Source organism: Symphalangus syndactylus, chromosome 24, assembly GCF_028878055.3.
Source record: "Symphalangus syndactylus isolate Jambi chromosome 24, NHGRI_mSymSyn1-v2.1_pri, whole genome shotgun sequence".
NCBI classification, from domain to species: domain Eukaryota; kingdom Metazoa; phylum Chordata; class Mammalia; order Primates; family Hylobatidae; genus Symphalangus; species Symphalangus syndactylus.
The window spans coordinates 12,642,370-12,656,963 of NC_072446.2; the positions used below are offsets into that span (position 1 = coordinate 12,642,370).

A 14,594-nucleotide genomic window follows, 5' to 3' on the forward strand; every position below is an offset into this window, starting at 1 on the left:
TCAGGAGGGTCAACTATATTTTAAGAAGAAATGATACATATAATGTGATACATAGATGAGGAAGAATGAAGAATTTCTTTTCAACATATATTTACTTTTTATATTCCTACCATTTACCTGTTAAACTTCCGTATAAACACCTAAACCAAATATTGTAATTACACTGTTTTCAACTAAATTGTCAATTTACTTTGTCAACTTGTAATTTTTGTAACTAAAGGTTATTAAAGGCCATAGACTTTATGGTGAAATCTGAAAGAAGTACCTGCATTGCAGGAATAAGCCTATTCAGATCTAGAAAATGTGTGTAGTTCTTATGTGTAGAACAATTAGTAGTATCTCTTAGGAAGTGATCATTCCTATTACAAAACTCTTATCTGTACTCTATACAGTAATCACCCCTTATTCTCAGGGAATACGTTCCAAGACCTCCCCAACAGATGCCTGAAATGGAGGATAGTACTGAACCCTATATATACTATCTGTTTTTCCTATACATACATACCTATGATTGTTTAATTTATACATTAACTTATAAATTTGCAATTTATAAATTATTACAATGACAAAACAACAACTATAACAATACACTACAGCATCACTACTCTTGCTTTTGAGGGGCATTATTTAGTAAAATAAGGGTTACTTGAGCACTGCAATATCTCCACAGTCAATCTGATAACTGAGATGGCTATTACTTGACTAACAGGCAGGTAGCATATACAGCATGGATATTCTGGACAAAGTGATGATTCATATCCCAGGCAGGACAGCCCGATGGCCAACGATTTCATGGCACCACACAGAATGATACACAATTTGAAACTTATAAATGATTTCTGGAATTTTCCATTTAATATTTTTGGGCCATGGTTGAGCATGAGTTATTGAAACACTGGAAAGCAAAACTGCAGCTAAGAGGGACCATTGTGTGTCAGACAGATAAAAGTGGAACTATGCTGTTTAAAGTAGAGGTAGGAGATCTAAACCCTAGATCTACCTAGCCTCCTTCACCTCCTTCCCTCAAATAATCCCCAAGGCATATTTTCAAAACTCTGAGTTTCTACAGACCACAATTTGAAACCCAGTTTCACACTAGTGAAATTCACACAAATTCTCCTGTGATCCTTTATCAATATAGTCGGCCCTCCATATCTGTGGGTTCCACATCTGTGGATTCAACCACAGACGACAATATATATTTTTAATTGTGTCTGTATGGAACATGTACAGACTTTTTTTCTTGTCACCATTTCCTAAAAAATACATATAACAACTATTTAAGAGTATTTACATTGTATTAGGTATCATAAGTAATCTAGAGATATGTATATGGGAGGATGTGTATAGATTATATGCAAATACTGAACCATTTTATATCACAGATTTGAGCATCTTCTGATTTTGATATCCACAGGCGGTCCTAGAACCAATCCCTGTGTTTCTGTCATTCTTACTTTCCCCCGCATCCTTTAATCCCTTCAGTATGCCACCTTGCAAAATCTCCAAACCTAGGTAATCCCCACCCACCATCTTTGATGCTACTCTGTGTTAGATGGAATTTTAACAGTTACATATTCATTGGCTAGACACTCATGAGACATTCCCCCATGCTGCCCCTTTACTGTCAACTCTTAATAAGGTGTTGGAAATTTGCTTTATATATGGTAGTTGAACCTGCTTACACTCTCAACACTGCCATGAGATAGTGCTCATTTTTCTACAGTTTTAACTAACTAGGTGTTATCAGTTGTTTCTGTTTTTGCCAGTCTGGTAAGCCGAAAGTTGTGTCTTTAATTTGCATTTTCCTGACTCATTGCATCAATGAGTATTTTCACATGATTTTGGCCATTTTGTGAATTCCCTGTTTGTTTTCTTATTTTTAAATTGCATTGTTTGATTTTTCTTACAAATTTGTATGAGTTCTTAATATATTCTGGATATTCTTTATTCATTGTATACAATGTAAACATTCTTTTCCTAGTATGTATATTTTCGCTTAATTACACAACTTCCCTATGACAAAAGATAGGACATAATCAAATTTACCAATCTTTTGGGTTGTTCAAGAAATCTTCCCCTAAGCTATTGTCATAAAAATATTTTCTTATTTTAGATTTGAGTCTCTCCAGGCTTTCTTTTTCATATGCATATCAAATTAGTGCAACATCAGGAGTGGAATAGTCTTAATTTAGTCATAGGCTGGGTGATCACATGGGCCTGGATTAGGCACTATTAGATTTTACTGTTTACTGGCCTGTTTATCTATCTCTGTGCTAATACCACCATTGCTTTAATTGGGGTCATTTTACATTTATAGAGTGTTACATACCCCCTGCCCTACCATTCCTCAGAATTCCTTTGGCCCTTTACTGATTCATATACATTTTTGAATTAGTTTGTCTAAGGGAAGAATTGCCATTTTTCAATATTGATGTTGATCTTTCTTATCTACACATCATTTCTTTCTCCACTTTTTCGTCTTATTTCCTACAAAGTTGGGCGAAGTCTTCTACAAAGGAAATGTTGTTAGATTAATTCTTAAGTATTTTATGGGTCTTTTTGCTGTATTAAAATCAAAGACTTTTTTTAAAAATTACATTTTCTGAGTTTTAAAATTTTTATATAGAAAAACTATTGATTGTTTTATCTCCAACAACCTTGCTGAATTTTATCATAATTGTCTGCCTAGATTCTCTTGGCTTTTCTGTATAGACAGCCGTGTAAAATGTTACACATGAAGATTGGAACAGAAAACGCAAAAAAATTCTTATTTGTGTTCTTGTTAAGGTGACTTTGACCTCTGGAGCATAGAAACTATACTAGCAGGGATCCTTATCTACAGGTTTTGATCATCAAAGTAATAATCTACTTGCCTAAGGATGTTTTATTTTTAGTTATGAATTGGAATTGCATTTTTGCAGTGAATTAAGTAGTTTTGCAGTTTTGCTTTAATGTTTCTTATGTTCAACTCTTTTTGAAGTGGGGGGCTTTGAACAATTTTGTAACTTCTTATTGGGTTTTTGTATGTCTTCATTCATAGCCCAGATGTACTCCAACTAAGAGTAATACTATTGTAAATAGAAAAAAAATAAGTTCTCTGGTACTTACACAAGAAACACAAAACCGTAACAGCTATTCAGATGTAAGCAGTTATAGTTCAGAAAAACGGCTTATGGAAATTGAATCTCCAAATATCAATGAAAATTATATACAAAGCAAAAGAGAGGTAAGTATGGTACTATAACTTATAAATTTTCCTTACACTAAGATGGTTCTTATAAGACTCAGATTACTGACCTTTAGTGGTAATTATAATATTTTAATGCTTTTCAACTGTTATTACCTGAAAATCTGATGTTTAAAGTATATAGAATGGCTTGATCATAGAAAAATATTTTTTGATAGAAGAAAGTTGAAACTTCTAAAATGAGAGTAGTAAGGTCTCAAATAGTGAGGATACCACTGCTGAACCCCGGATTGCATATTTACAATTGGCACTTTCTGGTTTCGTGAATATATAGGTATTTGGTTGAACTTCCTGCCAGCATAAAAGCCCATCCATCCATCAATAAAAATATTTTAATAACCTGTAAAATATAGAAAATCAAGACAGAATTTTACAACTTGGAGAGGGCTGCGATTTGAGCTAGACCTAAGTGGATGGGTAGGTATATGTAGATTAAGTGGAGAAAAATAAGTAACCTATGTAAAGATTACTAAGTAAAAAAACCTGTATATTCAAATAGTATAACATAAGGTTAGATGTGAAAGATGTGGTTTGAAAGAAGAATAGTTTAAACTTTAGTTTTTTGTGTCCTCATTTCCTGACTGAAAGAAATGGAATCCTAATAAGAAAGAAATGAAAAGCAGGAATAGAAAAAAAATAGCTCACATCATAGCTATTACAAGAAGATTGAGGTCAACTTAGAATCAAGGTTAACACATGGTAAATATTAGAGATGAAAAGGAAGGGATAGAAACAATCTGAGAAAGAATTGACAGCATTTAAAATCATTGGCTTTTGGGTTTGAGAAAGGTGATAAAATGTGAATTGAAACATATTTACAGAATTTTTTTCTAATTTCTAATACGTATTTTAGGAAAGTCATTTAGCATCTTCATTATCCAAGTCTAGTGAAGGAAGAGAGAAAAAGTGGTTTGACATGCCCTGTGATGCTACTCATGTATCAGGTTTGTAGTCATAGTCTTGCTTTTTAAAAAATGATTACTGAAATGCTACGTGACATTTCATCTAAAGGAATTATGTATTTTAAGTTATACCATTATTCAACCTAATGTAAAAAGAAAATAAGTAAACTAGGTAGAATTGAATGCATAATTACCTAAAACATAATAAAAATACTTAGTGGAAACAAAGCCTTTTTAAAATAAAAGCAAGAAAATATTAGGTATTTTTAAGGAAAATTGTAGCACTTTTAACTTTCTTTAACTGTTCCTAAGGCCCCACTCAACATCTTAGTCGCAAACGAATATATATAGAAGATAATCTAAGTAATTCCAATGAAGTAGAAATGGAAGAGAAAGGAGAAAGGAGAGCAAACTTGCTTCCCAAAAAACTGTGTAAAATTGAAGATGCAGATCATCATATCCACAAAAGTAGGTGTAGATCAGTAGCCTGTATCAAAATGCAGTTATTTGGAGGGTGGTTCTTATATTTTGAATGAGTATATTTACAAATTTGTAAAGACAACTTTGGATATGTCCAAGATGGATGATGCTTTATTGCAAAGTTCACATTTATATGAATAATTGTTGTAGTAAGGATCTTACATACCCATAGATCTCCCTCATCATTCTATCACTTATTATCATATTTAGGTTTTACTAGAGTATGAATTTACTGATGTGCTAGTACCTCACTAAATACTTAATAATAATGTGGAACTAGTTAAAAAGCAATTAAAAATAATCCATAAATGTTCCAGCTTAAAGTAGTCATTTCTGCTGTAATAGCCATACCAAAAAGTTTGTTTTATAACTCAATCTCATTTTTAAATTAAAAAAAACATAAGGAACTCTTCTGCCTTTGATTTCATAATCCTTAGGTTACACATAGATTCGGAAAATAAGATTTTGTTCTTAGCCTAATTACAAGGCTAAATTTAGAGTAATGCATATTTTAACTTCAGCAGATTGTTTTCATTTTTTAGTGTCTGAAAGTATATCTTCATTATCAACAAATGACTTTTCTATTCCTTGGGAGACCTGGCAAAATGAATTTGCAGGTATAGAGATGACTTATGAGACTTATGAGAGGCTCAATTCAGAATTTAAGAGAAGGAATAATGTGAGTTATTCTTTAAATTATGATTTATACCCAATAATATAATAATATGCCACACTTTCTACTAGACCATTGGCTTGTTTGATCCTTTGGCAACAAAATATCCATTCATGAAACCAACTTTCCTTATATGTGAATAATTGGAATAAAATCTGTGTATTATCCATATTCTTTCTTTTGCTACTACTTTTTTCTCTTTTCTCCTATTTTCCTTTTCAATTTAATGTTTTGGCTTTTCTATGTTTTTTTTTACTGGACAGTTTTCATGCCACTTTTCAAGACATTTTTTATCTCATTTAGGTGAGCATTAATGAAGGTAGTATAGTGTAGTATAAAGAATGAGCAGCTGCAGTCAGAGAAATACCATTTCATTTTGTTTTACTAGTTCTGTATTATAGTTATGTAGTCTTAGTTTTTGAGGTTCCAGTGAGATAATGCAAAAATGCTTTTTAAAACAATTTTTAAGTATTAGTAATATTTTTCTGCCTATCTCTTTCACACGCATCTATTTGGAATTGATAGATTTTTATGCCCTCCTTTGAATAAAAGATGTTTTGGGCACAGGTTATCAACCCAACCCCCCCGCCCCCGACATCTTGCTTTCCTTTCTCCTATATTCAGGGTTAAAATTAGAAATTGCTTTTGTTTTTCTTTTTTTTTTTGCCCAAGGTCAACCTAATCTGAATAGAGAAGCTTTGACTTATATATTCTAATATGTGTCTGTAGCTAGATTTAAATTTATGTTTTTGTGAAAAAAATGGTTTTAAAAAATTCTGAGTGTGACTTGTAGGCTGTGTCTTTGAAGAGAATTATAACTATCAGCATTTTTGTAAATACTGTAGAGTGTGGGGTTCTTATGAAAACAATTGAGGAGTAACTCAACCCTTAGTCAAAGACTTACTGATGGAGTTAAATAAGTTCACTCAGAGCAGTGTCTATTAACACTTCAGTTTAAATAATTGAGTTTTTGATTTTTCACTTTTCCAAGTTCTTCTTAGTAATTTACATTTCGTGGAAAATTATTTGCTCTTACTGTAGTCTTGGTTAGATTGTTATTTTGTAAAGATATTTTAAGTTTAAAATGAGTATTTTTCAGATCCGACATAAAATGTTGAGTTATTTTACTACGCAGTCTTGGAAAACAGCTCAGCAACATCTAAGAACAATGAATCATCAAAGTCAGGACTCTAGGTCTGTAATAAAAATCTGTTCTGAAAACTTTTGAATGCTACATATTCTCAATGCTACAGTTTTTAAAATTAATCTCATTTTGTTTCTGTAATAGGATTAAAAAACTTGATAAATTCCAATTCATTATCATAGAGGAGCTGGAGAATTTTGAAAAAGATTCACAGTCTTTAAAAGATTTGGAAAAGGAATTTGTGGTTTGTTACTTTTAAAATTTTTTAAATATGTTTAAAACCTTGTTTTTAAAGAGCTATACTTGGAAAAACTTTCTTTTTTGGGAGCACATCCTAAAGCTTTTTGTTCAGAAAATAATTTAGTTTTATCTTAGATTTCTAATCAGCTTCATATAAACACTTTCGAAGTACAAACTTAAATTTATGATGAATATCTTTGATAATAAATGAGAAATCCTGAGAGATTTTACTTTCAATTTTATTTTAATTTGAAAGAGCGTGTGACATCTGGAATATTTTTAACATATAGCCATACTGTTTATTTAAATTTGTAATAATAGAAATAGAGTAATTCTACTGTTGGATTTTAATTTTTAATCATATTAAAGTTTAACTGGATTTTATACCTTACAATTTAGGACTTTTGGGAAAAGATATTTCAGAAGTTCAGTGCATATCAAAAAAGTGAACAACAGAGGTTAGTATGACATTCTTAATGACTATAATCTATAAAATTAGATTTTTAAATTTCTATTTGAAAAATTAAAATTATATATACTATATTATAGCACTAATTTGAATTATTGATAAATACAAGGTTAACTCATTATTTTACTTCTTAGGCTTCATCTTTTGAAAACTTCATTGACTAAAGGGGTCTTCTGTAATACTGATAATGAAGAAACTGTTTTTACATCTGAGGTATAAATTTTATGCTTTTTATAGGTTACCTTTCTTGATTACAAAAAGAATTTGTTAATCTAACTTTGTCTTTGCTGTGAAAACTTTATGGTAAATTTCATGGGTGGAATATATTTACTTTTTTACAGATGTGTTTGATGAAAGAAGATCTGAAAGTGCTGCAAGACAGGCTTCTTAAGGACATGGTAAGTCAACTAAGTTTGAAAATGGGATAATCATACTTTAATGTCTTTTGTTTTCGTTTTTTGTGTGTGTGTGTGCTTTTATGTCTTTCTTTTTGGGTTGAGAGAAGATAGTTTTAGCCCAATTACTTTTAGTTATTTAAACTAAATAATGGGAGCACATTTATAGTGAAAGAATTAGGGGTAATTTAAACAGGCCCTCCTAAGGAGTAAAAGAGAATATAAATTTGCAAATTGAAAAATTATCTGAAAGAATGATTTGTTTGCGGTTTCTAAACACTGTGTACTGTAGCAGGCGTCTGTCCTGCTCTGTCTTCTGAAGGAGAAAATATGGCAGGACAAAACTCCCAGAAAGTCTGTAGTTTAGTGGAAGAATTACTCTCTGTTTGGACAAGATGTCATTTACTTAGATTTGAGGATTAAATTAGTTTACTTTCCAATGGCCTAGCAGACCAGCAGCTGCATTCTGGGGGGAAACGTGGACCTGGGAATGGACTAAAGGTACTGCTTTAAGTGATAATGTCTTTGTAGTGTTCTCAAAGATGAAAGGCATTTTTAAGTACACTGATCTTTGTATACACAGTATATTAATGTACTTACAAAGATAGAACCTCAATATGCTGACATAGTACAGGATCAAAATGTTGTGGCTAAGCTAGTTTAGCTTCAAGCAAACAAGAAGCTACTTAACTAGGTTTATCCTTGTTGAAATTGTTTTCTAGACTTTTTATTTTACTCTCTTCCTTTAAAAATTGAATCTAAATTTCATTGATTTGGGGCTTTAAAAGATTAGAGCCTTCTCTCAACTGACTGTCTTGAATATCAGTAATGAACACAGAATTCTGTAGATATCTATAGACCTGTTAGAATGCAATATCTTCATGAAAGAAGTTGTTTTAAAATGAATCACTAATAACAGCTTGATTTTTTTTTTCTATTTTATTTGATGGTTTTACAGTGATAATGTGAAATCTAAGTGTGATTTTTTTTCTTGGCTATAGCTAGAAGAGGAGCTTCTTAATGTACGCAGAGAACTGATGTCAGTATTCATGTCTCATGAAAGAAATGCTAATGTGTGAAATCTAGTTTTTATCAACATACTTTAATTATTCTTCTCTGTGTATAACTGAGGAAATAAGAATAATCCTACAAAGAGAAAAATATACATGTCACTGAAGCAAGTGTACCCTTTATAGGAACCCTCAAATTCAAAAAAATGTCTTTTAATGGATGAGAAAGAACCACTATACCATGAGTCCAAGCCCAGAAGACTTCGGTCTATACCATATTATTTTTTAATTTTGGAGATAAAAGCTTTAAGAAACTTTTTTGAGTTAATTATACTCATAAAATGAGTTTCTTTAATAAATTAAATTTTATTATGTAAAATGTATTATTACATAAAATGTGTTTTTGAATCAATGCAGTTTGGGGATGAATATAATTAAAATATGTTTAATAGCTTAGAATTCAACTAATAAAAATTTAGTCACACTTACAAGGGGGAGGAAGTCCCTAATTTAAAATATATAACTGAGTGGTAGATCAGTACTTTCAGCACACTGTTGGAAACATTTATTCAGATATGGCTCTAATGTATTAGGAAGCACTAAATGGCCTAAAAAAGCTATTACATTGCCTAAATACGTTAATTCAATATAGAAGTCCTATTTCATAAGCAGGCTGTTTGACAAATACTTTTAATCTAGTAGTCATTGTAATATCTTGCTAGATTAATTTATAAAAGTGAGTATACATTTGATTTGCTTTTAATGAAGTTGAAATAAATGCTTATGTCACTTGAATAAATATAAATCATTATATTCCTATTTTGTGAACATTGGGTATCTGAAGAAGGATATTTATTTGATCCAAAGTATAATACTAAGTAGCCTTACTATCCCTTGTCTATTTAATGGTAGCAGAGTATTATTCAAAAATAATACGAATAATTAAAAACAGTGGGAAAACTGGCTTCTTAAAATCCCTCTCATTTTGGTCAGCTTTATGCAATTATTAGCATCAGCTAAGATTTATTGATAGGGCAGTGGGGTTGCTATTTTAAGAGAGTGACAGCTGTTATAATATCAAATACCACTCAGGACTTGCAAATCTATGTTGCCCCGTGAGACTAATTCCATCATGTCTTATCACCCTGTTTACCTCATTGTCAGCCAAATTTCCAAGACTCCTAAGTCATACCTCATACTTGATTTCAATACTGTACTATATGTGTAATCCATCCCAGGTTCTTTATTCTTTCCAGCTCTTCTAAAATCATGTCATTACCAGCAGTTGTGCCCCTCTAAATCTCAATTTCCAACATTCTTATCACTCCAGCCTGTCTTTCCAACTTGCTTTGTATAGTAGTCTCAGGCTATTTATACTTTTTCTCTATTCCTGTTACCTTCTTGTCTGTCTGTCCTTCCTTACCCATTCTAGATGCCAGAGTTCAAAATAATACTCCTGCCCTTTCTCTTCCTGTCAACCTTATCCACTAATTCTTAGCTGTCCTTCTACCAATTGAACAGCCCAGGAGAAAATAATACAATCAGGCTTTAAATTTATGGCCACATACTTCAAATGGGCACTCAGCATTGCTCAACAATCCTTACTCTGCTCTCTTTAATTGGCTTTACCACATTTCCAGAGTATTATTGCATATAAATACCTCTTTCCTTGATTATTTACCTTTGAGCTGACTGTCTAACCTCATAATTTTCTCATCTTCACCCTAAAATCTAACATGTTTCCTGCATCAAGACCAGCATTTTCTGATTTCTTTTTCAGTCCAATAGCAGATTTGTTTATTTAAGAACAATCACCCTACTAGTGCTTTGAATCCCATTATCTTTGATTTTCCTCTCCTGATTTTTATAGTCTATGTTAATTAAATAAATAAATAAATAGGCCTTCCATTGACATCAAGTTCTCCTGAAACCACTGCCCTACCCATATAATTATCCATTCACTTTTGCAGAGAATATTTCAGAATAATCTTCTCAGGTTACTATCTCAACTTCTTTGCTTCCTTCCCTCAATGCAGCTCTGCCCCTACTATTTCATCAAAACTACTTTTATCAAAATCAACAGTAATTTAAGTAAAAACAGATTAGATATGGCAACATAGCCTTTCAGTGGCATTTCACGCTTAAAATCCTCTGCTGGCATGTATTTGCTACTCTTCTGTGCCTTTTCCTTGGGTTCATTCCTAGTCTCTTTCTTTTCCTCAGTCAGTACTTTCACCTTAAGTAATTTCATCTAGTCCCATATAGTAACTATTTCTGTGTTGATGATCTCAAGTTTATAAACGTTCTGACCTTCACTTTGGACGTCAGAACATTATAAATACTGCTGTATTGACATTTCTAATAAGAATCTCAACTCTCAAAACAACTTGATTTGTCTCCCTTACCATTCCTTCTCTTCATCAAAGAAAAAGTAAACTTTGTCTTCCTATCTCAATAAAGTTACTTTTAACTACCCAACTATTCAAACCAAAACCTAACAGTAATTCCTGATTTATTTTCCTTTTAGCCAAACAGTAAATTGATCAACAATTCCTACTGCCAAAATATGACCCACATGTGAATACTTTCTGCCACTTCCACTGTCTCTGTGACAATGTCAATATCATTTCTCACACAGACAATTTCAATGGCCTCTTAAAATGGCTTTTCATCATTTATACTTTCCCTTCCACAGTTTTTTCACTTAGCAGCCACCATTGTCTTGCTAAAGCATAAATCATACCATGTCACTCCCTTACCTAAAACTCTCCAGTGACACACTTAACCAGTGGGTCAAGGGACAACTCATAAGGGAAATTAGAAAATACTTTGACAAATGAAAATGCAACATACCAAAACATGTGATCCGTTGAAAGCAGTGCTCGGAGGGATATTTATAGCTGTAAGCACCTACAATAAACAGTAAGAAAGATATCAAATCAATAACCTTACTTTATACCTTAAAGAACTAGAAAAATTTAAAGCTGTCAGAATCGATGAAATAATGAAGAACTAGATCAGAGATAAACAGAATAGAAAAGCAACACAGAAAATCAATAAAAACAAAATTTGGTCCTCTGAAAAGATCAAGAAAATAAACTTTTAGCAGATTGACTAAGATAAACAGAAGACTCAAATTACTAATACAAGAAATGAAAGTTAGGGACATGACTACTGAAATTTCAGAAATAAAAAGGATTCTAGGAGAATACTATGAATAATTATATGTCAATAAATTAGTTAACCTAGATGACATCGATAAATTCCTAAAAACAGAAATCACCAACACTGACTCAAGAAGAAATAAAAAATATCAACAGACCTATAACATGTAAAGAGGTTGAATTAGTAATCAAAAACCTCCCAACAAAGAATTCTATCATTTAAATAATGCCAGTTCTTTTTTAATTTTTTCAAATTTATTTATTTATTTTTTAGAGACAGAGTCTCACTCTGTCACCCAGGCTGGAGTACGGTGGTCTGATCTTAGCTCACTGTAACCTCAAACTCCAGGGCTCAAGTGATCTTCCTGCCTCAGCCTCCTAAGTAAGCTTAGGACTCTAGGCATGTGCCACTATGCTCAGCTATTTAATATTTTGTAGAGAATGGGGTCTTGCTGTGTATCCCATGCTGGCCTTAAACTCCTGGCCTCAAGTAGTCCTCCTGCCTTGGCTTCCCAAATCACTGGAATTACAGGCATGAGTCACCATGCCCAGCCCAGTCCTTCTTAAACTCTTGCAGAAAACAGAAGAGGAGAGAACATTCCAAATCACACAATGGCGTCATTACACACTAATATTCTCTATGAATATAGATATACAAACCCTCAACAAAATAGCAAACCAAATCCAGCTGCACATTAAAAGCATTCCATACCATGACCAAATAGATTTATCCCAGCCAAGCATGGGTGGCTCAACATAGGAAAATGAATGTAATATACTATATCAATAGAATGAGGGAAGAAAAAGAAACATTCTTATTTGAGTTGATGCACAAAAAGCATTTGACAAAATCCAATACCCTTTTATAATAACACTCAACTGGAACTAGAAGGAAAATTCCAAAACATGATAAAGAGTATGTATGAAAGCCCTATAGCTTACATAATACTCAATAGGGAAAGACTAAAAGGCCCCCTGCCCTGCCAAGACCAGGAATAAGACAAGGATGCCTCCTTTCACTGCTCGTATTCAATATTGTACTAGAAGTTGTAGCTAGATCTAGAAATTATGCAAGAAAAAGAAAAAGATATCCAAGTGAGAATGGGAGAAACAAAACTGTTGCTCCTTACCAGAAATTTGATCTCATGTCTAAGCAATCCTGCAGAGTCAAGAAAATCATTAGAAGCTAATACAAATTCAGCAAAGTTGCAAGATACAAGATCAACAGAAAAATCAGTTGTATTTCTATATAATAGAAATTAACAATACAAAAATGAAATTAAGAAAACAATGGCTTTTACAATAGCATCAAAAAGATTAAAATTCTTAGCAATAAATTTAACCAAGGTAGGCATAAGACTGAAAACTACAAAACATTGTTGCAAGAAATTAAAGATGGCCTAAATAAGTGGAAAGGTAATCCATGGTCATGGATTGGAAGATTCGATATGTTAAAATGGCAATACTCCCTGAAATAGACTATAGATTTAATAAAATCCACATCAAAATCCTAATGGCCTTCTTGCAGAAATGGAAACGCTAACCCTAAAAATCATATGAAAATGGAAGAGACCCGGCATAACCAAAAAACTCTTTAATGAATAAAGGTGGAGAACTCATACTTCCCAAGTTCAAAATTTATGACAAGCCTACATTATTGAAATCATGTGGTACTAGCATAATGATAGACATATAGACCAATAGAATGTAATTGTGTGTCTAAAAATAAATCTACCCATCTATGGACACTGAGTTTCATCAAGGGTATAGGACCATTCCATGGGGGAAAGTATAGTTTCTTAAATTGTTCTGGGACAATTGGACAAACACATGCAATATAATGAGGATGGAACCTTACTTTGTATCATATACAAAAATTAATGGATTAGAGACCTAAATGTAAGAGCTAAAACTCTGAAACTCAGGAAAAAAATGCAGGAGTCAATCTTTATGACCTTGGATCTGGCAGTGGATTCTTAAATATGATACAGATATAAGCAATGGAAGAAACATTAGATAAATTGGACTGTAGCACAATTCAAAACTTTTTTATTTTATTTTATTTTATTATTATACTTTAGGTTTTAGGGTACATGTGCACAATGTGCAGGTCTGTTACATATGTATCCATGTGCCATGTTGGTTTGCTGCACCCATCAACTTGTCATTTAGCATTAGGTATATCTCCTAATGCTGTCCCTCCCCCCTCCCCCCACCCCACAACAGTCCCTGGAGTGTGATGTTCCCTTTCCTGTGTCCATGAGTTCTCATTGTTCAATTCCCACCTGTGAGTGAGAACATGCGGTGTTTGGTTTGTTGTCCTTGTGATAGTTTACTGAGAATGATGTTTTCCAGTTTCATCCATGTCCCTACAAAGGACATGAACTCATCATTTTTTATGGCCGCATAGTATTCCATGGTGTATATGTGCCACATTTTCTTAATCCAGTCTATCGTTGTTGGACATTTGGGTTGGTTCCAAGTCTTTGCTATTGTGAATAGTGCCGCAGTAAACATACGTGTGCATGTGTCTTTATAGCAGCATGATTTATAGTCCTTTGGGTATATACCCAGTAATGGGATGGCTGGGTCAAATGGTATTTCTAGTTCTAGATCCCTGAGGAATCGCCACACTGACTTCCACAATGGTTGAACTAGTTTACAGTCCCACCAACAGTGTAAAAGTGTTCCTATTTCTCCACATCCTCTCCAGCACCTGTTGTTTCCTTTTTAATGATAGCCATTCTAACTGGTGCGAGCTGGTATCTCATTGTGGTTTTGATTTGCATTGCTCTGATGGCCAGTGATGATGAGCATTTTTTCATGTGTTTTTTGGATGCATAAATGTCTTCTTTTGAGAAGTGTCT

The 14,594-nt window shown here is 32.8% G+C and overlaps 1 protein-coding gene across 2 annotated transcripts in view; it reads left to right on the plus strand.

Annotated features, from left to right (window-relative positions):
• The window catches only part of SYCP2 (synaptonemal complex protein 2), a 101,456-nt gene that overhangs the window by 60,894 nt on the left and 25,968 nt on the right, over positions 1-14,594 (plus strand). The window contains exons 36-45 of one of the 2 annotated variants that reach the window (XM_055266138.2): positions 3,044-3,229; positions 4,104-4,194; positions 4,465-4,620; positions 5,175-5,311; positions 6,405-6,499; positions 6,594-6,693; positions 7,089-7,147; positions 7,293-7,371; positions 7,500-7,556; positions 8,555-11,380. In XM_055266138.2, coding sequence (XP_055122113.1) covers positions 3,044-3,229; positions 4,104-4,194; positions 4,465-4,620; positions 5,175-5,311; positions 6,405-6,499; positions 6,594-6,693; positions 7,089-7,147; positions 7,293-7,371; positions 7,500-7,556; positions 8,555-8,632 — 1,038 coding nt within the window. In that variant the 3' untranslated portion in view covers positions 8,633-11,380. Of the gene's footprint in view, positions 1-3,043; positions 3,230-4,103; positions 4,195-4,464; positions 4,621-5,174; positions 5,312-6,404; positions 6,500-6,593; positions 6,694-7,088; positions 7,148-7,292; positions 7,372-7,499; positions 7,557-8,554; positions 11,381-14,594 lie in introns of those variants that run through there. The other variant, XR_008654597.2, reaches the window with a different exon arrangement.